At 38.5% G+C, this 25390-nt stretch overlaps 1 protein-coding gene across 10 annotated transcripts in view; it reads left to right on the forward strand.

The window, feature by feature from the left end:
• Positions 1-25390, forward strand: part of CAMK2D (calcium/calmodulin dependent protein kinase II delta) — a 182265-nt gene that overhangs the window by 148164 nt on the left and 8711 nt on the right. For 5 of the 10 annotated variants that reach the window (XM_070757852.1, XM_070757853.1, XM_070757851.1 and 2 more), the window contains one exon: positions 10493-10541. In XM_070757852.1, coding sequence (XP_070613953.1) covers positions 10493-10541 — 49 coding nt within the window. Of the gene's footprint in view, positions 1-5234; positions 5295-6609; positions 6652-10492; positions 10542-16511; positions 16633-19093; positions 19312-25390 lie in introns of those variants that run through there. The other 5 variants (XM_070757856.1, XM_070757857.1, XM_070757859.1 and 2 more) reach the window with 3 other exon arrangements.

A 25390-nucleotide genomic window follows, 5' to 3' on the forward strand; every position in this document is an offset into this window, starting at 1 on the left:
GTTCTCGAACTCAGAGCGGTGTTCTTAGCCCTTCAGGCCTTCGCTCCCTGGGTTCAGGACAGGCATGTCCTGGTTCTGACGGACAACGTGGCCACAAAAGCCCACCTGAACCATCAAGGAGGTACCAGGTCTCATCACCTCATGGCTCAAGCCACGGACCTCTTCGATTGGGCCGAATCTCATCTGGCCTCTCTGATGGCGGAGCATATTGCCGGGACCAGCAATGTGCAGGCGGACTGGCTGAGCAGGTCCACTCTGGATCCTTCGGAGTGGCAGCTGGACCCTGCACTCTTCAAGCAGATAGTGCGCCGATTTGGTCTTCCGTTGGTGGACCTCTTCGCAACCCCATCAAACACCCAATTACAGAGGTTTTTCTCCCGGTTTCCGACGCCAGGGGCGGAAGGGGTCAACGCCCTATGGTCACCATGGCCCCAGGGGTTACTGTATGCCTTTCCCCCCACGTGTCTGATTCAAAGGATACTAGACAAGACAATTCGGGAGGGGGTGGAAATGATCTTGGTGGCTCCCTATTGGCCGAGACGGCCTTGGTTTGCAGACCTAGTAGCCCTGTCGGTGTCTCCCCCGTGGAGGATTCCAGATTCCGAGGTAGTGTTGGTTCAGGGGTCAGTTTGCCATCCGGACCCTCAGTGGTTCAAACTGACCGCCTGGCACTTGAGAGGGCGGGTCTGAGACAGCAAGCCTTGCCAGACGAGGTCATATCCACCATTCAGGCAGCACGTCGCCCTTCAACGGTAAGACTATACCAGGCCACTTGGGCAGCCTTCTGTAAGTTTTGTTTGGATCACCACCTTAGTCCAGGGGAGGCTTCGGTTGTGTCAATCTTACGGTTTCTACAGTCAGGGATAGAAAAAGGGTTAGCCCCGAATACCTTGAAAAGGCATTTAGCTGCTCTGGCAACCATCATCCGGGTACCCCACGTTCGCTCCCTATCACAAGATCCTTGGATTAGGGATTTTATTAAAGGCGCGATTAACACCCATGCGCCTCCAGTACACAGATTCCCGACGTGGGACCTTTCCCTGGTACTCAAGGCGTTGACAGCCCCTCCTTTCGAGCCGATGAGAACTATTCCAGTACGATTGCTCTCATTAAAGACTGCCTTTTTAGTGGCAATTACGTCGGCACGCAGAGTGTCGGAGCTGTCGGCCCTGTCTACGCGTGCAGATTTATGTATATTCCACCCTGATCGGGTGGTTTTGAGGTTAGACCCTACATTTATCCCCAAGGTTAACTCTGGGTTTCATAGGGCTCAGGAGTTAGTGTTGCCAGACTTTTGCACACATGGACAGCACCCTCTTGAGCTGAGATGGCACAAGATAGATGTTCGGAGGGCCTTGAAAATCTACATCAGACGGACTGGACATTTCAGGAAATCTGACCGGCTGTTTGTGTCCTTTGGTCAGCGATCAATGGGTCTGGCAGTGTCAGCTAAATCCATCAGTCGCTGGCTGAAAGACTGTATTGAGGAGGCTTACAAGGCCCGGTCTCAAGTACCACCAACCGGGGTAACAGCGCATTCCACTAGAAGTGCAGCCACTTCAGTGGCTTGGAGGACTCAGGCGTCCATTGAGGACATTTGCAGGGCGGCTACGTGGGCGTCTCCTAATACCTTCATACGCCATTACAATCTGGACTCAGTAGCGTCGGCGGAAGCTTCGTTTGGGAGACGGGTTTTGCAGCAAGTGTGTTCAACTCCTGCGACCGTAGCTCAGCCTTTTCCCTCCCATGGGCAGTAATCTTTGGCATATCCCATGTTGGACTCTCCTTCCAGATGCAGTGGAGAAGAACCGTTGTACATACCTGAACGGTCTTCTCGATGCACTGGAAGGAGAGTCCAAACCCACCCGGCATGGTTGTTTCGCCAGGTCGCTGGAGTTTGGGGATTCAAGTTGCACAGTTATGAGGTTATATGGTTATTGTTCAATAAACAGGTTATCCTTAAACTGGCTTCGTTTTTAAAACTGAGGTATTGGGGGCTGCTGAGGGGCGGTGACTACCTCATATTTAAATATTTAAATTAACTCAGTCTCTACCAATAAGATTGGTGAATTACCCATGTTGGACTCTCCTTCCAGTGCATCGAGAAGACCGTTCAGGTATGTACAACGGTTCTTTTAGTTAATTTTCTACATAATTCATTTTAAAATGTGCTTACCAAATGAAAAAAATTATATATGTTTCAGTGTTATGAATACTCCCGGTATATGTTGTTCATTAATTTTAAACATGCTTAAAGTTATATTATATTTATATTTAATTTTATATTAAATATTGTATTAAAAATGATATTATATTTCAGGAAACCAATCTTTCTGACTACACTGTTTTTAAAGGCTCAATATAGAGGAAATGTTTGCTTTAGTAGTTAAAAGATGATAAATGTTTTATTGTTGATTAAGTGATTTTCATTTGTATCAGGGAAAAACAATATGTTGTGCTGAAAATTTAGCCTGAATTTCAGATAACATTTTTCTTGCTCGGCAGTGAGTTAACATACCTTTTCATATTTAAGAGATATTACTTAACAACAAAAGAAAATTAATATTTTTGAAGAAATATTTTTCTTATAAGTAACCTTATTTAAGGACATATTCATTTATTTAGTTTTATTTATTTATTAAATGTTTATACCACCCATGTCACAAGGTGACTCTAGGTGACAGGGTCTATTTAAAGCCAGATACTGAAGCTTTGTGATCCATAGCAAGAAAATATTGCCATATATGGTTAAGTAGGAGACTAAGATATATATCAGCCTGAAACTGAACTAATACCTGATGTAATAAATATGTTTAGACTCTAGAAAGAGTGCAGAGAAGAGTCACAGTGATTAGGGGGACCGGAGGCTAAAACATACCAAGAATGTTTGCTGGAAATGTGTATGTCTACTTTAATGAAAACAAGGACTAGGGTTGACATTATAGCAGTATTCCAGTATTTCAGGGGTTGCCACAAAGAAGAGGAAGTCAAGCTATTCTCTTGTCCTGAAGGCAGGACAAGAAACAATGGATGGAAACTAATGAAGGAGAGAAGCAATTTAGAACTAAAGAGAAATTTCCTGACAGTTTGGACAATGAATCAGGGGAACAACTTACCTACAGAAATTGTGAATGCTCCAATACTGCAAGTTTTTAAGACAAGATTGGGCAACCATTTATCTGAAAAGGCATGGGCCCATGATGGCGAACCTATGCCACGCGTACGACAGGTGGCATGCGAAACTATATCGGAGGGCACCTGAGCTGATTTCCAGCCTTGTATAAGGCCGTTTCTCCCTCCGAGGCTTTAGGGAAGCATTCCTTAAGGCTCCGGAGTGTGAAAAACAGCCCAATGGGGAAAACCAGATGTCTGTTTTCCAAACGTCCAGTTTACCTGTTTGGCCTTTTTTTCACACTCCAGGAAGCTTGCCTGAAGCCTCCAGAGTGCAAAAAACCAGCACAACGGGGAAACAGGAAGTTTGTTTTTCCAAATACAGTGTTCCCTCGATTTTCGTGAGGGATGCGTTCTGAGACTGCCCGCGAAAGTTGAATTTCCGCGAAGTAGAGATGCGGAAGTAAATACACTATTTTTGGCTATGAACAGTATCACAAGCCTTCCCTTAACACTTTAAACCCCTAAATTGCAATTTCTCATTCCCTTAGCAACCATTTAGATTATTACTCACCATGTTTATTTATTAAAGTTTATTAAAAAAATATTTATTAAAGGCGGACGAAACTTTGGCGATGCCGTATGACATCATCGGGCGGGAAAAACCGTGGTATAGGGGAAAAACCCGCGAAGTATTTTTTTAATTAATATTTTTGAAAAACCGTGGTATAGACTTTTCGTGAAGTTCGAACCCGCAAAAATCGAGGGACCACTGTAAACTGAACATCTTAAGTTTGCCCGTTTGGCTGTCTTTTCACTGTCCCAGGCTTCAGTGAGATCTGTGCGCATGGGTGGGGAAGAGGACTTGTGTGCATGCACAGGGGCAGCACGGGGGTGCGCATGCATGGTGGAGGGAATGGGTGTGGCCACCTGCGCATGTACTAGCACACATATACACACCCTTTTCACACGCAAACCAAAAAAGGTTCGCCATCACTGGCATTGGGTTTCCTGCCTGAGCAGGAAATTACACTAGAAAATCTTCCACCTCTATTATTCTGTAGTAATCAGCAGCAAGCCATTAATGGTTTGATTTTCAAATATTCTGCATTACATATTTTTTTAATAATTGGCAATGCTAGCTAAGGTTGGTGGGAGTTGGAACAAAAGATCTACAAAACATTTTCAGAGAGGGGCGGCATACAAATCTAATAAATGAATAAATAAATTTTGTTTGTCATGTTCAGTAATATCTCATGTAAATGTGGAAAGTCAGCTTTTAGTCCTATCTAAATTTGCTTTAATAACATATCGCTTAATACAAAGTATTTTTAAGAAGCTGCTTCGTTCCATGCTTGAAATGATAATCTCTGAAATTCCTCCTATACAGCAGTGTTAAGATGGATTGAAAAGAGGCTGCAGTCGCTTTTTATAAATGTGTTCTTGCCATTTTGATGCTGTAAACTCGTCCCTTTATCTTTAGCATCGTAGAGCAGCTATTCGATAGCATTCTGTAGAACAGTGTTTTTCAACCAGTGTGCCGTGGCACACAAGTGTGCCGCGAGACATGGTCAGGTGTGCCGCGAAGCTTAGAAAGAAAGCAAGAGAGAGAGAAAGAGAGAAAGAAAGAAAGAGAGAAAGAGAAAGAAAGAGAGTGAAAAAGGGAGAGAGAGAAAGGGAACAAGAGAGAGAAAGAAAGGAAGAGAGAGAGAAAACAAAAGAAAGAGAGAGAAAGATATAGAGAGAAAGAAAGCAAGAGAGAGAGGGGGAGGGAAGGAGAGAGAGAGAGAAAGACATAGAGGGAGGTAGTGAGGGAGAGAGAAAGAGAGCAAAAAAGAGGAAGGAAGGGAGAGAAAGAGGGAGGGAGAAAGAAATAGAGTGAAGGGGAGGAAGAGAGAGAGAGATAATTTTTTTGTCCAAACTTTTTTTAGCCCCCTCCCCCCCGCTCAATGTGCCCCAGGGTTTCGTAAATGTAAGAAATGTGCCGCGGCTCAAAAAAGGTTGAAAATCACTGCTGTAGAAGACAGACCCAATAGCATTCTACAGAGGCAGATATATAGATATTATTATCTGAAGCGAGAGGTCTAAGGCTTGTTTTGTTTCTATTTTCTGCATACCTACAGATAAACAACAAAACCAACGTAGTAACCAGCCCTAAAGAAAATATTCCCACCCCAGCGCTGGTATACCTGGCTTTATCCTTAACTTTTTTTTTTTTAGTTCCATATCCATCTTTTTCCCTCATTCCTTTCTACTTTTTTTAAGTTGTTGTTTGCTTTTTAAAATTGTAGAGCTTTTTTCTTCTTTTTCTCTTTCTTGGGAGCTGGGGATTGCACTTCTTAGGAGGTAGCTTGTTGTCAAAGAGTGGGTCTCTAATTAGCTGGTGTGCCATGGTAGGGGATGCACTTATGCAGGCCACAGTTCAGTTTCTTTGCATGCTGTGTAAGAAAGTGAATAGAGTGTGCTTTTGTGTTGCCCTTAGCTTCTTTGCCTGATTGCTATGTCAGTATTTACATATTAGGCTCCAACCAAATTTCTTCAATATAACAAGAGTATCAAAAGTCAAGGAGAAGCTAATGAGATTATTGCTAGGCAACAAACAAGTAGACCTTATTCAGTTTTTCATTCCTTTACTTTCTCACCAGGACTTTGCATGACTTTGCTTACTGAGATCTAGAGGCATCTAGTACTGAAAGCTTTGCTATATATACCACGGTTATCTTTCATTATATAAAAACCATTGTGCCATAATAGTCACTGCGGGGAATGCGTAACTAATGAGTTTGGCTATTTATATCATAACCTTGCTCCCTTTGTTTATGCCGATTTCTCACGTCTGTGTGGCAAAACTTTAATAAAATTAAGGACCGTGTTTATTAATTGGCTGAGGCATCCCGCTTCGCATAGTTTGATAAGTTTGAAGAAATTTTAATTTTGTCAAGTTTTGCAAGACACTTTTGCAATGAATTAGAGGCGGTCAGCACTTCGCGTTGCCTCTTGGATTGTTGCAAATGTATAAAATACATTTTATACATTTGCTTAACCTATTGTGGTCCCCTGTATTTTTGTAACTTTAATTGTACTTTAATTGTAGTTTAATTGTAGTTTAATCAGTTAATTAATATACCTTTCCCCGTCACGAAAACCATGTCCAAAAAAAAAATAGGATGGTATAAATGATGTAAGGAACAAGACTGTCATTCAAATGATGAGTGCATTTGCTTGGAAAATTCAGTACCCCTCTAGATCTCCAGAACTTCAAAGCCCTGCGAGTTTCCAGATCATTACTAAGATTTTTTGCATGCTGCTATACTAGATATGAGTGCCTTTCTAACAGTTTGGTCAGCGACATTCTCTGGCAGCAGCAGTTAACATTGCTTTAGCTCTTGTCCGTGTTAAGCACGTTTCATCCGGTCATTTCATTCTTCCTTCTTTTACTAATGCAAAAACTATTGACCAAGAACTGTTTTTTTTCTCTCTATTTTACCCTCACCTCAGGAGCCCCAAACTACAGTAATCCACAACCCAGATGGAAATAAGGTATTCAGAAAGGGGAAGCCTGCTCCGCTCTTTTCAAGTTCTGTGTTCCATTCAGTTTTCTAAATCGCTATGTTAATAGAAGTGTTAGCTAGGAAATTAATTAGGAATTCATGAAGTCTATGCAGAGTCCTCTGCCATTTGTAACTAGACCCTGGTGATCACTTTTCCTAGATCACAATAGAGATCAGACAGGTTGAGAATCAAGTAATTGTAGTGTGAGCTATTTAATTCTTCTAGTTTCTATTTCTGCGGAGTCTGCGGAGTCTGCGGAGAGGGGCGGCATACAAATCCAATAAATAAATAAATAAATTTCAGGCTTCTGGTTTGGAATGGGGGGAAAACGGTTTTCTTCAAATGCAGGGTAGTCTTTTTTAATGCAATAATTACCAAAGTTCAAGGAAGACACACTTGGAGATCTGTTTTATCTTCTGTTGCTCAGCCTGGTCATTCATCTTTATGCAATCAAACTAGGAATTCTTTGGTAAAGCACTGCTAACCTTAAACACCTATGTGTGCATTTTAGCAGATGGCTGTTCTTAAAAAGTTGTAATATGTCTTCCTCCATACAAACCTAAATACAAATTATGTTTGGTTATTTATATATTTCTTGACTGATAAAATGTATATGACTGCCCATCTCACAAGAAGTGACTAGCAAAAAATAAATACTAAACACATCTAAAGCAGTCAAACCCAAAAGTTAAAAATGCATAAAGCTTAAGAGATAAGTTCAAGCAAGGGAGCCATCTCAAGGTATCACCAGCCCAATTGATATCTTAAGCCTTTCAGATATGAACAGCAATTTTTTAGTGGCAGTCAAAATAAACTTATGTCCCTTACATTCTTCTGCCTTCCTGGGGATTCCAATAGCCCAGTGCATGTATAACTCTTGAAGATGAGGTAGAACCAATGAAAAATGATACAGTTCATTCCCAAATAAAGCAACAACTTCATTGAATTTCAGAATTCAGAGTCCTTGGAGAAGGGCGGCATACAAGTCTTATAAATAATAATAATAATAATTTTCTCTGAATCAATCAGCTGCTCACACCTTCAAGAACAAAAACATTATTGGAGGTATTACCCGTTAGATTTTTGTTCTTGTGTTCAGCTGTATGTGTAGCAGAGGGGGGTCCTCCTGGTGATGTGACCTGCTGGTGACATCACCGAACTCGATCAGTCAATGCAGATTCATGGGCGCCGCCATCTTTTTTTCCATTTGTTTCTTCTTCACATGCGCAGAAGCTGAGATTCCAGCACTGTGCGTGCGTCGCCATTTGCTTTCACCGTTTTTTTTTATTATTATTATTTTGGGGGGGGGGGGTGTTGCCCTGTGTGCATGGCCACACAGCGCAGGAGAAAGCAAACCACCAGCGAGGTAAGTTGGAACCCACCCCGATGTGTAGGATTGAATTGTGTTATGTCTTTATTTTCTTTCTGTATAAACTTGAAAAGGAGCTAAGCGACTATTAAATTCTGAGACAAACAACTATAACTTTAAAGAACAGTGCTACGGCGTTTAACACTACAATGTTTAATTCTACAATGTGATTACTGTTTCATAATCCAATAATTGAAGAAAATATCTCTATCTTCTCATCAGTATTCTTGCCTGACTTGATTTATTTGTAATTATTCTGCTGTGTTTCTGGATAATATTTGAGCATTAGCACTAATACTATAATCTTTTCTCAAGCACATAACACTAGCTTATTTTATATAGATCTGTGACTCGTTTTCATATGTATGTTAGGTTTTTATGTTTGCCTTGCTGTCACTTCCTCATTACGTCATATTTTGGCTTTTATATTACATGTAGACAATATGAAATTTATACTGTATATTTTCACTAATATCAAAATTTTACTTGACCTCAAAGTCCATATTGGGCAAACCATCATAACTCTTTAATGTGGCTACATTATTTGTCTTCCCTGTATAATTCTATAAATGGTTACCGTATAAATCTGCCCTCCCTACTTCCTGTTAAACAGAAGCCAAAATGAGTTTCCATATGGAAGAAAAAAACTTTTGTAGAAGAAATATCTGTTAAATGTGCATCACTTACTCATTCCCCCAGTAATAATAAAGCCCAGCCTGATGGGCAAATTCAGTGTTTGCATGGAGTGACTTCAAAGGTGATGCATGAAATTTCTTCTGCATATGTGTGTCTAGGTTAATCATTTCTAAGAGTGACTTTTATAACCAAGCAACTCTATGTATGTATCGTTTTTCAACCAGTCAGAGCATGATGGTTTATTTTCAATGGATGGGCAAATATTTGGGATGATGTGGCATTCACTGACACATTTATTGGTGTGCATATATCTTGCTGACAATACATGCCTGTTTGAATGAATTAGCATTACAGAAAGAAAGGACACTACCAAGATCTATTGATAAGGACTGTGAATTATGTTTATCCCAAACAATGAGACATCTAAAAGAAGTTAAGATGTATAAATCTCAATAGCTTAATACAGTGTTGTAGTTTTCCCACATGTACATTTGGGATATGAACAAAATAGTTGTCCCTTTTTTTAACCTGGTGATGAATCTTAGTTGTCTCAAGTGATTAAACCAATAGTCATATAGAAGTCTATGCTTTGTGCAAACCTATAATTTGTTGAACTGTTGATCTTACCTTTCAGTTATAAGAATTGTGCTTAATTAAGCATATTTTTAAGGGTCTGAGTGCCCTATAATTCTTAGTCATCCTTAATTCTTAAATGAAATTTATACCTTTTTCTTACTTTATTTTTTATTTTATTTCTTAAACTTATTTATTTTGCTGCCTTTCTTTTTTTTTCTTTTTTCAAGTTTCCATAAAAACCTTTGCAAAGTCATTTTTTGAAAAAAAAAATAAGGCTACACCTTTTACTATCTTTGATAGTGTCCTTTTAACTGTGTTAACTAACTATTTTTGTTATATATAATCCATCAAACATCAAGTACTTGCCTTTTTGATACTATAAAATAGGCTTTTAAAATCTGCTGTCTGAGAACCTAATAATTTTAAACTGGCAGAGAACTTCCCATTTTCACATCATCAAGGAAAGTGAGAATGGCTGCTACTGTTTAAGAAGCATTTGCTCAAAGGCCTCTGACCAAGTGGGACATCTTGATTGTAAAGTAATCTGAACCCTAGCAATGGAAAGCCAGTTTGGTATTGTAGCTAGAAAGCAGGAAACCATGAGTTCAAGTCCCATCTTAGCCAGAAAAGCCATGAATGACTTTTGACCAGTTATTCTCTGTCAGCCCAACCCACCTCATAGGTTTATTGTTTTAAGGAATATTGTGAAAGGAAGGTGTTTTTTTCTGCCTTGAGTTAGGAAAAAATAATAAAAAGGCAGAATACAAGTAAATAAATGCCAAAAACTGAATTATGTCAAGGTCAGATCAATGTGAAGTTTTTCTATGTCTACAATATTGTTAAAAGATTGTAGATCGAGCTACAGTATCGATCTATTTTTTAGCTGTACGTCTAGTGTTTGCCAGTGATAAATGGCTAGCTCTGACAGCCAATGTCCATAATTTTGCTACCATTTGTCTAAAAAGTGTCAAAAGGGCTTAAGAAAACCAAATCTCTTCATAGTTGTATTTCCTATTTCTCCCTATTAAGTCCAGCATAGGACAATAGGAAATGCATCTCTTAATGTTCCTTTCAAACTGCCTGATATTTGACTTAAACCAGAAGCCGTCATTCATTGTGATTATTTGTCTGAGTCTTAAATTCATATGGTCTGCTTCAGAGCTTTGCATGATTTGTTTAATACCATACATCCAAAGCGGACATTAAGAATGTGGGATCCTTTAATGAATTACTTCTTGTACTCCACAGGAATCAACAGAGAGTTCCAACACAACCATTGAAGATGAAGATGTAAAAGGTATGATATGAAGGACATGTTATATTTCTTATACAAATGTAACAGTTGCTCATGTTTGGTATCATTTGTTTATAACACACTAAGTAAAAAAAAACATTATCACAATAGAAAAAAAATAGAATAGGAATAGGAGGTGGGATGCATCAACTCTGTATAACAGTATTTACATCACTTCCAGGAGTTTGACGATTTTAGAACTTGGGTAATTTATTTTCCCAACAGTAATTTATGTTTCTGCTGTTTTAGCTATTATCCTAGACCTGAACTTGAACACCCTACGTTAATTGATTGAATACCCTACGTATTATGGACAGGATTCATGCCATAGTTATGCTGCTTCCTCAGATTTCTCAGAATATATTTTGTCTCAGTTTCTTGGTTTCATAAGCTCTTTGGTTGTTACACTGTCAAAAAAAATTAAGATGTTTCTTATTTAAATGGTTATTTAACTGTATAGTATTTGTGGAAGTGTTATTGTGGAATGCCTTCTTCTACCAGTTAAGTGCATCCATTTGCATCCCAAGCTTTTCAACAAAATAATGTTTTGTCTCTGAAAAGCTTGAGTGATATAATAAAATCTCAGGTAAAATCTCATTATAGGTCATGTAGCATGGTTTCACTGTTTGGCCTGGATTTCTCTTAAATTAAAATTAAATAAATAGAGTATATTATAGATAAAACATTGATGTATTTTAGAATAGAATAGAATTTTATTGGCCAAGTGAGATTGGACACACAAGGAATTTGTCTTGGTGCATATGCTCTCAGCGTACATAAAATAAAATATACATTTGTCAAGAATCATGTGGTACGACACTTAATGATTGTCATAGGGGTCAAATAAGCAATGAAGAAGCAATATTAATAAAAATCTTAGGATATAAGCAACAAGTTACAGTCATACAGTCAACATGGGAGGAAATGGGTGATAGGAATGATGAGAAAAACTAGTAGAATAGAAGTGAAGATTTAGTAGAAAGTCTGACAGTGTTGAGGGAATTATTTGTCTAGTAGAGTGATGGCGTTCGGAAAAAAACTGTTCTTGTGTCTAGTTGTCTTGGTGTGCAGTGCTCTGTAGCGACGTTTTGAGGGTAGGAGTTGAAACAGTTTGTGTCCAGGATGTGAGGGGTCAGTAAATATTTTCAGATATATAAAATGTTCACACTTTTCCATTTTAAACCTTTTCAATTGAGTTAAACTGGCAGTCCATGACTTACAACTGATTATTTGAAGTACTGATGGACCTGCCTGGTGGATACTTATGATACATTTGAAGTTTTGATGTTTCCCCCGATCCGTCCATCCATGCACAGACACATAACTGCAATTTGAGTGCTCACAACCAGGCTGCGTTTATGGATCTTTGCAGCATCCAATGGCCATGTAACCATATTTTATTATGGTTTTGTTGAAAACTGGCATTTATTTCTGATTTTCAGAAAAACCACACTCATAGTGAATGACTGGTTTTCTGAATGACTGTGGCATTTACTTAACAATTGCTGCAAAAAAAGTGTAAAATTGAGTCACACGATATATAAATATGTGAGCAAGACCATTTTGACCATCATAGTTACAATTGTGATGTATGGTCTTCATTACAATCATAATTTGAGGACTCCTTGTAGATAGAATATCTTCGGGACCGCCTTCTGCCGCACGAATCCCAGCGACCGGTTAGGTCCCACAGAGTTGGCCTTCTTCGGGTCCCATCGAGTCCACGGAGAGGGGCGGCATACAAATCCAATGAATGAATGAATGAATGAATGAATGAATGAACGAACAAACAAACAAACAAACAAACAAACAATGTTGTCTGGCGGGACCCAGGGGAAGACCCTTCTCTGTGGGGGCTCCGACCCTCTGACACCAGCTCCCCCCTGAGACTAGGATTGCCCCCACCCTCCTTGCCTTTCGTAAACTCCTTAAAACCCACCTCTGCCGTCAGGCATGGGGGAATTGAAACATCTCCCCCTTGCCCATGTTGTTTTGGTGTTTGATTGATTGTGTGCTTGTTTTTTATATATATTGGGGTTGTTTTTATGAATTTCTTAACCTAAAATTGTAATTGGATTGGTGGGTATTGGATTTGTCACTATGTACTGTTTTTGCCATTGTTGTGAGCCGCCCCGAGTCTGCGGATAGGGGCGGCATATAAATCCAATAAATCTAATCTAATAGATATATAACTATGGCTGCATTTCCACTCCAATTCTACTTTTGGGGACCCAGTTGTGAAGTTGGAAATTGAGGGCCGGTGACTATGGGATAGTGTAATAAATGCCAGTGCAAGATGGTGATCACCATGAGGCACTGTGATGTCCATAAATGCAAGGATTGGGTGGAAAACTTCTTTTCTTTTTTTTTCAACCATCATAACTTTGAATTTAGACTGACAAGGCAGTCAGTAAACTGAGTGAGTGAGAGCAGTTAACCAACAGAACAGCCTGCATTCAGAAGTTGTGGCTTTATCACTGGAAGTTTTCAAGAAGAGGCTGGGCTATCATCTGTCAGAAATGCTATGGGGTCTGCTTGGGCGGGGGAGGGGGTTGGAATAGATGACCTTTCAACTCTATTAATCTGTATTTGTATCTAAACAGTGTCAGATACAAACCAAGAGATGAGATAGGAAGACTCAATCAAATTTCACACTTTATTTCCTTATACCTAATAGACAGAATCTTGCCAAACTAAAGCTATAATTCTTACCTGCTAGATACATCCTGAAATTTTCTAATATATGACTACTCTGAATCTTGGGAATTGCACAATCCCCTCCCGTTCCTCTCTGGAATGCACAGTCTCTTAATGTGGATCTCCTACTGGGAAAGCTCTGTGTTGCCAAAAATTTCCTTTCTAGTCTTGCAAGTGCACATTCCATCATATCAAAGACTTGTATAGATGCAGATGCAGACATAGATAACAATGTAGATATAACTATTTGGATTAGTTTCAAAAATGAAACCTGTTTGGATGCTAGCATTTGTAGCTTTCTGGGTAATTTTTAAAAATCTTGACTGACACCTTCGATTATGATACCATGCTTTCAGAATAATTTGGTTATGATTAGAAGCCTCTCGCCATTTGGATATTAGCACATACCCTTCATTAGGGAATGATGGAAATCATAATTTAACAACTTAAACAGCCATCAGTTCCTTACATTTATTCTAGATCTAGGATTCATTCAAAATTAAATGGCTCGAAGAAGACTAAGGCATATTTTTCTCAATAAAGCACTCCCTTGTAAATAGGGTTGGGTGTTAGGTCATCATTTCATAGCTAGTTCCTTGAATGCCTTCAATACTGACAGAATTCCCAATCTACTGGAAATGTTGGGATACATTCAGAGATGTATCTGCTGTGAAAATAGCACATCCTATTGAGAATTGTTCTGATTGCTTGAGTCTGACCTCTCTCCTTGTGGTTTCATTTTACTGATCCTGTTTTTATTGTTTTAGTAGCTGCTCCTATTATCAATGTCCCCTCTTCTCCTTATGCTCTATAGCTTCATCTTTATTCAGCTGTTATATTTCCATCATTGCTGCACGAACAATCATGGGCGTTCTTAGATATGCCCATGTCTCTACAGCACTCCGTGTGCTGCATTGGTTGCCGATTGGTCTCCGAACACAATTCAAAGACGTTGGTTAGGACTATAAAGCCCTACATGGCATGAGACCAGATTACTTCTGCTTCATACATCCCAGTGACCAGTAGAGCCCACAGAGTCGGCCTTCTCCAGGTCCCATCAGCTAGACTGATGGGACCTAGGGGAAGGGCCTTCTCTGGGGCTGCCCCGGCCCTTTGGAATGAGCTCCCCGCAGAGATTCGTACTCCTCCCACTCTCCCTGCCTTCCGCAAAGCTTTAAAGATCCATCTCTGCCGGCAGGCTTGGGGCCATTGAAACCTGACATCTTGCCCCGCCTAGTGAATGAATATTGGATGCATGATGTGTGAATCTGTTTATTTAGTTTTAATTGTGGTTTTTTAGTATATTGCTTTTTATGTAGCTTTCTAACATGTTGTAAGCCGCCCTGAGTCTCAGGAGAAGGGCGGCATAGAAGTCGAATGAATGAATGAATGAACGAACAAACAAACAAACAAACAAATAAATTTGGTGGCAGGATTCAAGAATTTGGCAGGTTCACAAGATATCTTGCTTGAATGTGAGCCTTAGTTCATTCCTTTATGTAAATTGAGAAATGCAGTCTATGTAGTTACTAATCCTTTCCCAGTTGAAATTAAGAGATGAGTCATTTAAAAATAGTTTAGAAGTTGAGTGAAAATAGGCACTGACTGTAATTTGAAGATTTGTTTCTTGCTCTGTTGATATTTCCATCATGAAACTTAAAAAAATAATTACCCACATATTAGTTGATCATACATGATTGCTTTGACAGACAAATTAACCGAACTGTCCGTCATGTTATATGAATCAGGGTAGCTATTTTTACATGCATAGAATGAAAAGAAGTTCAAGTTTAATTCACATGTAAGTGCACTATAGGATGATGTTCTGCCAAAGACCAAAATTGCTTATACGGTAGAATGAAGCATATGCAAATTGAAATTACATAAATATATGATTGGGGGAATGGTTTAGGTTATTTTTCTCCTTTGTAGTCCTATGATACTCTTGGCATGGTATATTTCTGTTCATATTTTAGGGTCGTGATGACTATATGAGAAATAAGAGAGACTTTCTTAGGTGAAAATTCCCAAAAGCAAAAATTTTATGACAGATGGCTTTGCTGTAAAATTGGAACATTCAGCAGTTATGCTGGAAACAGATTGTAATAATCACATTTTTAAAAGCATAATTGAGCATACGTGCAATTATATTTAAATAAAACATATTTTCTTTTAAACAGAGAACTTGCACAAAATCCATGAACCCCCACTTTGAATATTTAGAGAAAAATTCTCCTGCCCAAATTCCATCAGAATAAAAATAAACCTTGGTGGAGCTCAAATATGTGATTTCTGTGCATTTTGGAATAGCCTGGATAAGATGTGTTCTGACAGGTCTGATATGAACCAGTTTGAATTCTGAATAATGATATCACTGCAGATACTTTGTTTAAATACCGTAGTAATATCGTGAAGTTGATGAAAAGCTCCATTTAAGTGAGTGCCTGAAAGTTCTCTGCACCCTGACTTGATTTTCACCAATAATCTTTAGTTCATTTGATAAAGGTGGCTCTATGTTTAAAACAGTAGAGCTTGAAGCCCATAACTTAAAAAACAAAATCTTAATAAATGGATGGGAAATGTGTTAGAATATAGCATGGGAAAAGGGAATGGAATGTTAAGAAAGAGCTAATTTGCATATTGGAATGTAAATCAGGTTTTGGCAATTGGAAGATAGACTGCTGACTGTTGGTAAATCTGCATCCTAGAGAGCAGATGTAGAGAGAAATATAGTTATACTGTCAAGTTGTTTATTTGTGTAAACATGAAACCAGTTCAGTGAGAAAAAAAAGAAATAAAAGCATAAGGTTTTTTATTGGAGTCATTATATTGTGTACTCAAATATACATTGTAGCACGGTTCTGCTATGAAGAGACACTGCTGGATGAAGTGAAGAAGATCCCTTAAAACCATAAATCACATAGAAATCCAACAAAATGCCACATTAGTTCCTTATTATGAAGTATAGTAGAGTTCTGTATTGAACGTTAAGCTCTGCTACAAACTTCAGAAATATCCGTGGGCAGAAAAATATGAAGCATTATAAATGAGAGATATCAGTGCGTTCCAAAAAGGAATTACAAAGATAGATAGATAGATAGATAGATAGATAGATAGATAGATAGATAGATAGATAGATAGATAGATATGCGCCGCCCCTCTCTGAGGACTCACTAGCTTTGTGAACCAAAAGCATCTCATTCCTAAAGTATATAGAGAACATTAATATGTGACTTCTTCTTATTAGATGGATATTGCAGCCCTTTTCTTTTCTAGATGGTGAGGTTGCTTCGAAAAACATCCGTGAAATGGATGGGGCTAATGAGGATGCTCTACACGGCATCCATAGCCAAGCTTTGGACACAGAGGGAGAATGAAACCTCCCCCAGGAAAGCAGGTCTGTGTCTTGCTTATGTAGAAATACTTGAGATGTGCCTCATTTCCCAGGTATAGGCAATATATATATATATATGTCACATGTTTTTTTGCTGAATTCGAAAATTAAGGGAGACTAGGATAGATCTACTTCGGCCTTATTTTGGCCTCATCAGCTAGCCATACCCACTGGGACTTGAACCTGCAACCTTTGCCTTGTAAGGCAGAGAATTATCCTCTAGGCTACAGTATCCAATCCCTTCAGCTCTGCACCAGGGAAGGGTTACATATTTTTGTGTCGAATCACCCTGGTGTATTGAAGGAACATCACAGCTCCTTATTTGCCTCTCGGCCCAACCCAGGGCCATTTCCAAGGCAGTTAACTTTATTGATAGCCGACAATTCTATCTGTATGTGTCACATGTTTTTTTTTTTTTGCTGAATTTGAAAATTAAGGGAGACTAGGATAGATCTATTTCGGCCTTATTTTGACCTCATCAGCTAGCCATACCCACTGGGACTTGCACCTGCAACCTTTGCCTTGTAAGGCAGAGAATTATCCTCTAGGCTACAGTATCCAATCCCTTCAGCTCTGCACCAGGGAAGGGTTACATATTTTTGTGGCGAATCATATATATATATATATATATTTCAGTGAGTTCAAATGTAGGATTGTTTGTCTATTAGATTTTACCCTGTGTTTCCACCAAGAGCTCAAAGTAACATACAGACGATCTCTCCTTTGCTCCACACAGAAATTAACTCTGTGAAGTGATTCAAGCTAAGACAGGAGGGTCAAACTTGATGTGTCACGCGCTGGCCATGCCCACCGCCAGTTTAGCGAAGGGGAGGAAAGTCATAATACGTCATGTGATCTGCAAGTTTGACCATCCCAAGCTAAGTGATCCAGAGTCACTCAGTGAGCTTTTTATGACTGGAGATACATTGGGTAGACCTCAGATTCCAGAATCCATTATAAATCTCAATTATGTTTTTATAATGAAATAATTTAACAGAAAGGAAAGCCTTGTGCTGTACTGAAAATGAAAGAAAAGTAGCGGTTGGAGGATCCCTATGAATCTTTCCTGGTGTAATTAGCTGTAAGCTGCAAGTCCCAAGATTTCTAGCAAAGGATAACTCACGGGATATCCTTCCCCATCTGCTTATTTTCCATGATCTTTTTCACAGTAAGGATTTCTTTGCTGGTAAAATGGAGGGAAGTAGCAGAAAAGAAAGAGAGAAAAGGGTGTAATGCTGACTCCTATCATTTTAATCAAATTCATTCCTTGACTTGAGCATGGTCTCATTTTTCTGTTGTTGAACAGCTGTTGCATCAGTCTAAGACAGTGATGGCGAACCTATGGTACGGGTGCCACAGGTGGCACACAGAGCCATATCTGCTGGCACGTGAGCCATTGCCTTCATTCAGCTCCAACATGCATGTGTGTGCCGGCCAGCAAATTTTTGGCTCGCACAGAGACTCTGGGAGGGTGTTTTTGGCTTCCAGAGAGCCTCCCATAGCTTCAGGGAAGCCTTTATTTATTTTTTATTTATTTTATTTATTCAATTTTTATGCCGCCCTTCTCCTTAGACTCAGGGCGGCTTACAACATGTTAGCAATAGCACTTTTTAACAGAGCCAGCGTATTGCCCCTACAATCCGGGTCCTCATTTTACCCACCTCGGAAGGATGGAAGGCTGAGTCAACCTTGAGCCGGTGATGAGATTTGAACCGCTGACCTTCAGATCTACAAGTCAGCTTCAGTGGCCTGCAGTACAGCACTCTACCTGATGCGCCACCCCGGCTTTGGAGCCTGGAAGACGAAACACAAGCCTACTGGGCCCAAGAGGTTGGGAAAACAGGCCATTTACGGCCTCCGGGGTGTGTGTGTGAGAGGGAAGCTGTTTTCGCCCTAACCAGGCATTGAATTATGGGTGTAGATACTCTCGCATGTGTGATAGCGCGGCACGCAAGGAAAAAAAGGTTCGCTATCACAGGTCTAAGACTTGATGTTACAAAAGAAGAAATGTTTAAAAACATTAAAAATAAATGGTTGATCCCAGAAGAAACCTATCCCAGAAATTTACATGTGGTGTGTTCTCACTCATAATATCAGTAATTTAAAGGCAGCGATTTAAAAAATTGCCTCTGCACTGCCAGCTAACAATTTTATAGTATTCAGTGAATCTAGAATATGAGGGAGAATAACATTTTGGGCTTTTCGGCTCCCCCAAAATCTTGCTGTTCAATTTGGATAAAAGTACACGGAGCAGACTTTTTCCATGACAGTGAATCCCATATCTGTAGTTAAAATTCATGCCAAATGGAGAAGTAGGATTTACATGTTTGTAAAAGGGTAATTATTTATTTACCTGGGCCAGTGGCCAGTGATTTAATTTAACAGTTGCAGTTGAAGAGATGCTCATATCCATCAGTACATTTGAATGAAAGATATACAGTAACTTTATTGGTTTTCATTTTAGGGAATGAAGTGTTTGCGTTTTCACTAAGCATGCATTGAATCTCAGGAGGATCTTTGCTTCTTAGGAAATTGAAGAGAGAATCGGCTATCTTAATACTCTTGCCAGTTCATTACTGAATGAATTGCTCGAAGCTCCAGAAATCGGAAAGCCAGATCACTGTACAGAGAATTGTTCATGCTGTTTAAAAACCACATAAAAATATTCACATGCGTTAAAAAGAGTCTCTGGCTTCTTTTTTGTAGTAAGCAATGTCAGAACAGTCTGGTTTTCAAAGTTAAATATTTCTTATGAATTTTTTTCCCGGTATGAAATTCAAAGATTGTTTACCAGTGATTAAATTATAGTCTTAATGTGATCAAGCTTAAGTCAATTTTCAACCAAATACGTGATATGAAAATAGCATATCATATTCATCTAAAGTTGTCTAAAGTTAGTTTATTTTCTCCAGCAATTTGGAGCAGGGGTCCCCAAGCTTGGCAACTTTAATCCTGGAGGAGGCAGCTTGCTGACTGTGGAATTCTGGGAGTTGAAGTCCACCAGGCTTAAAGTTGCCAAGGTTGGAGACCCCTGGTTTACAGGATGTTACACTGCAGACGGGTGACCTAGATTGCAACTCTTATGGACTTCATATATGATAAAAAAGATCTCATATTCTAGCAAATTTACTGCACAATTCCAGTTTCTTCTCATATGAGATGCTTGCATATGGAGAGGCATTAATATCTCCAATTGGAATATATCATTCATTAACATAGTCTTTCTTTATCAGTTTGAGAAGTACTGTACCAGGGCCTAAGATGAATACCAGTTGCAAACAATCAGTAACAAAAAATTGGTTCTCCTCCACCCGCCCCAAAAAAGTACAACATGATAAGGGCTAATAAGCAATTCAGAAAAATGCAATCCCAACCTGCAACAGGACCTACCAAAATATGGGAGCATTATATATATTGTTGAGTAATGTAAATAATATCCTTGTCACTTGTCATATATACTCAAAACTTTTAGGTGCCCAAATACACACCCAAAATAGGGTGCATTTGATACACAAATAATACACACTATTAATTGTACATAAGTATACTATATACAGTAGATCTTTCCCTTAGCTTTTTAAAAAATATATCCCAGACACGGTCATAGAAAGATGATCCTCTAATGTTTAGCCAATGTATCCATGAATAAGACAAGTATAAAGATTAAAACATATCAAAATTCAAAAGGTGGCCTTATCTACCTTTCATGATACTTTGGTTAAAAGGTCAAGTGTTGGGTTGTCTGTGGATGGGCTTATAAGCAGGTATAGATTACATTAAGTACAAATTATATATAAATTTAATACACTTAATACAAATTATTGTTTGTATAATTAACATCTTATTGCAAATATGAGAATACTCAACCTTCTGGTATGTGGTTTGTACTATACCTTAACCAGAAGGTAGCAATTTTTCTTGGGGCATGACATTTTTAATGTCTCAATAATTTTTTTACAATGGCTCTATGCCAGAAATGTGAATTAACCTCAAGCTAATTGTCCAAGTGGTATCCAACAGATGATGAGTGTTAAATTGCATGAATTCTCTCTATATAAATATAAAAGGTACAGATACATAAGACACATTTCAAAAGGATAGAGTTTACCTAAATGAGCTATGGTATAGTTTAGACAATTTTTGAAGCTGTAATGCAAATAAAATCTCATGAGTCTGGGCAACACTGAAGAACAGTGGCACTAACGGCAACAGTGAGAAGAACAATTGAATTCAAGATTAGAATGGAAAATTAAAAAAAAAGACTGGATTGTTTCAATCAAGAGCTTTACACTTAAAAGTTGAGAAAATAATTTTCAACCAGAAAGATAAAAAGGTAAAACACATATTATGTCTATTTGTTCCCAAATTATGGATTCTGAATTGGACAGCCATAATCTCTATGATAACTAATATCTCTCATGTTTGGAAGCCCTTGTTGTTATCGTTATCGTCGTCATCTCCACTGTTGTCATTTTCTTTCTTTTTTTAAAATATTTTTTATTAAATTGCAAAGACAGACAAAACATACATTACATGTAACATTTAGTGGAGCAACAATCGCTCCTCTCAAAGTAGAAGTCATCTTTACATTTATAATAAGTAAAAAAAAACCAAAAAAAACTAACTTTATCATTATTTATAAAATAATTGGATATATCAATTGTAAGATAATAAGTTTTAAAAAATCTAAAACATTTAAAAATATATAGAAATTTTAAAATTATGACTTGAAATGAACAATGAAGAAAGGAAAAAAAGAGAGAAATGGTAGAAGAGGAAATGAGTTTATCTTTATATTGTTAATAATCACTGTCTAATACAATATAACTACTAGGTACAAATATATTTAAAATAGTGTAAAAATAAGGTTATCTCTGTTTCTTTGTATCCCACTAGATATATACCTTTTGCCAAACCTCATAAAATTCTGATTCTTCTTGATTTTTCATGACACTGTTGTCATTTTCTAATACTTCCCTCAGAAAATGTCTATGTAGAAGAAGTCTGTAAGGCCATTCAGTATGAATAATGACATAAATCTTGCTTCTATTTGTTCCAAATTTTAATCGTTTCTCACAATGTTCATAAGACATTTTTTGTGTTTGGATGATAGAGGAAAGTTCTCATTTTACTGGATTTCATGCTTGGAAGTGATAAATACAATGGTTTTAGAATCAGAATTCTTCTAAATATTGACTGAGTAAATAAATATTAACTTCTTGGTCAGCTCTGTTTATCTACTTGAGCTTCAATTGCTGCTTTGTAAATTTGAACATTGTTTACGAATTAATGGACATCCATGCCACTGAGATTGGTTTTGTTTTTGAATCTTAGTTATTAATGATTAAATATACATACATTAAAGTTTTAGTTTAACTCCCCCGGAGATTAGAACTGCCCCCACCCTCCCTGTCTTTCGTAAACTACTCAAGACTCACTTATACCGCCAGGCATGCGGGAGCTGAGACACCTTTTCCCCAGGCTTTTTTATACTTTGTTTTATGTTTGGTATGAATGTGTTGTTTGGGGTTTTTAAAAAAAATAATGATAGGGTTTTATATGTTTTTTTAATATTAGATTTGTTCCACTGCTATATTGTTTTTATTACTGTTGTGAGCCGCCCCGAGTCTTCGGAGAGGGGCGGCATACAAGTCTAATTAATAATAATAATAATAATAATAGTAATATTTGTGTATATGCTTACATTATAAACATTTTTATGATCCTCCTATAGGGGTACAATGTTGACATCAGATGACTTTTGTGGGGGGAAAAGCACTCTATAGAATTGGAAGACCCCACAGAAGACTGTCTCTTCTATGGATAAATTGACTTTTCTTTGAGAAAGAACATAGAAAATATATATCTAATGTCTGATTAGAGGTCAGGTTGATGCAGATTGAGACATATTCCATGGGGCCCTTGGCTTTTAACATGCACAGTGGTCCAGATTCCATATATTACACTTTCTGATCTTTTTTTTTATCGCTTTTCAAGAGGCAACTTGTCTTTCTTGGGTTTTTTTGAAGACATTTTGCTTCTCATCTAAGAAGCTCTGACGGGATGGTGGGAATAGAATAGAAGGAAGCTTCTTGGATGAAAAGCGATACATCTTCAAAGGTGTTCTGTCGGGCTCTCTGGTAGAATCCTCCCAAAAATTCACAGGTACAAATTTCAGACACACACACGTTTGAAAATTCAAAACAACGTTCTTTATAATGAAAATTCACTTAAACTAAGCCCTCTTTTGGTATAGCCAAGAGCACTCGTCTCCAAACAAACTGGTAATTTGTACAAGTCCCTTATCAGTTCTGAGATACTTAGCTTGCAGCTGTAAGACAATTCACAGTCCTTCTTTCACAAAGTGAAACACACTTTGCTCTGGTTTACTTTCAAAGCGGGGGAAAATCAGCACACAAAAAGTCAAAGTCAGTAAAGCAGTCACGAAACACAAAGATCAGATAATCCTCCACAATGGCCAAACCCACAGGCTGCTATTTATAGCAGCCTCACTAATTACCATAGCCCCACTCAACCACAGGTGGCCTCATTTTCTTTGATAATAATCTCTCAGCTGTTGTTGCCTATGCATCGCTCTCCGCATGCGTGGCTGTATCGTTAACTCTTGTTCTGAATCCAAGGAGGAGCTAGATAATTTATCTCCTTCTGAGCTGTCTGCCCCACTCTCCTCCTCCCTGTCACTCATGTCTTCTTGGTCAGAGGAGCCTTCATCAGCAGATTCCACCGGGGGCAAAACAGGCCTGCAGCATGTGGATGTCTCCCCCACATCCACAGTCCTTGGGGCAGGAGTTGGGCCAGAGCTAACCACAACAAAAGGAAAACAAGAAAATCCATTTGCCTTTGAAAAAGAACCTATGGAGCAACCATGATCTGGATGACTGAGAATCTCCATAGACATGTTTATTTTTTCCTTTTTAGTCCTTTTTGTTTCTATCTGTCATTAATGTAGCTATTGCTTCAAATACTGTAACTGTTTAGATTAGCCACGCTGGATGTTTCATTTCTATTCATTTTAAAGCAATCAAATGTTGTTTGATTGCTGAAGGATAAAAGTGTTTAAAATTAAAAAGTGCATTTTATTCTATGGAAATATGGTTTTATTTCATATATTTTGTGTAAGCCATTCTGCAGCTCACAAACTTGCAAAGAATTGCAAGGCATCCAAAGTTGAAAATATATATTTTATTTTTTTATATATATATTTCTATGCCTACTTCATTTTTAAAAAAATAACTACTTTTAATGAGGAGAGTGTATTCAATATGTTTGCTTCCTCTCCTAGATTTCCAAAATCTCTTCCACACAGCATCTTTTCAGCAAGTAATTTCAGTAATAACAACTGTATCTTGTGTATTTTACACTATGGATGAATTCTCATTGTTTAATACTACTAGACATATTGTTTTGCATCTCCTTTTCTGAGATTCTGTTGGTTGTTATTCATGTTAGAGAGCTTGTATTAAATATTTATATATCTAACAGTATATCTATATAGATGTATTTATTATATCTATATTTTTATATACAGTATACATATTTCTTGACAGAGCAAAGTGCCTTGATGAAAACATTGATTCTGTCCTCTGGTTCCTGTTTTAAAATATATTGAATGAGAGTTATAAGTTTGCCTGCCTGCTTGCATTTTTTTCTGAACAGCTATTGAACAGTTATGAAGGGAGAAGTCATCTGAAAGCTAAGGAGGAAAGGAAGGTATCTGATTACACTTAAGGAAAATGTACCTTCTCTTGGGGGTGAGAAAACTCTGTGTAACAATCCTTCTTAGAAATTGCACAGGGGAATAATAGTACTTTCTCCTGCTCTGGGGAAGATATTATTTGTGTGCTATCAGCAGTCATAACTAATGTACCTGCACTAAGTTTACACGTGAATGATTACGATCTAACATTATTCCTATTTAAATTTTTAAATACAAATGACTGCTGCAATTAAAGGTCCCTGGAAAAGAGTGATATTTAAATTTCGACAAAGTGTTCAGTCTTGCTCTGTTTTATATTTTTATGTAATGGATAGATATACAAACATCATGGAACTAATTTAAAGTACAGTGGTACCTCTACTTACGAACGCCTCTGCCTACAAACTTTTCGAGATACGAACCGTGTGTTCAAGATTTTTTTGCCTCTACTCACGAACCATTTTCTACTTATGAACCCTCGCTTCTCTCTCGGCTGCTGCTGCTGCTGCGAGCAGAGGCCAAAATGGCTCGCGTCGGAGGAGCTCTCCACAGCCGCCCCATCCCACTGCCACTTTCCCCTCTAGCCCTCCGCTTTCTCTGCTCCTCACAGCCGCCCCATCTTACTGCCAAAATCACCCCTCCAGATGCTTCCTATGCCGTCCCAAATCACTTCCAAAATCACCTACAAACGCTTCCTCTGCCACCCCAAATTGCTCCCAAAATCAACCTTCCAGACGCTTCCTATGCCACCCCAAATCGCCTCCAAAATCACTCCTCCAAAAGCTTCCTACGCCGCCCCAAATCGGTCCCCAAATCACCCCTCCAGATGCTTCCTGTGCCACCCCAAACTGCCTCCAAAATCACCCCTCCAGATGCTTCCTATGCCACCCCAAATCGCCTCCAAAATCACCTGTACGCCTCCTGATTGTGAGGCGCGTGCTCCATCTCCAGGCCACCGTACTACACAAGCTATGTGAATGCATAACAATCACAATTCAAACAGCCAACTTAGTGATTGAGACTATTATTCATACAGTTTTTTGT

The sequence above is a fragment of the Erythrolamprus reginae genome, chromosome 7, assembly GCF_031021105.1.
Source record: "Erythrolamprus reginae isolate rEryReg1 chromosome 7, rEryReg1.hap1, whole genome shotgun sequence".
Classification (NCBI taxonomy): domain Eukaryota; kingdom Metazoa; phylum Chordata; class Lepidosauria; order Squamata; family Dipsadidae; genus Erythrolamprus; species Erythrolamprus reginae.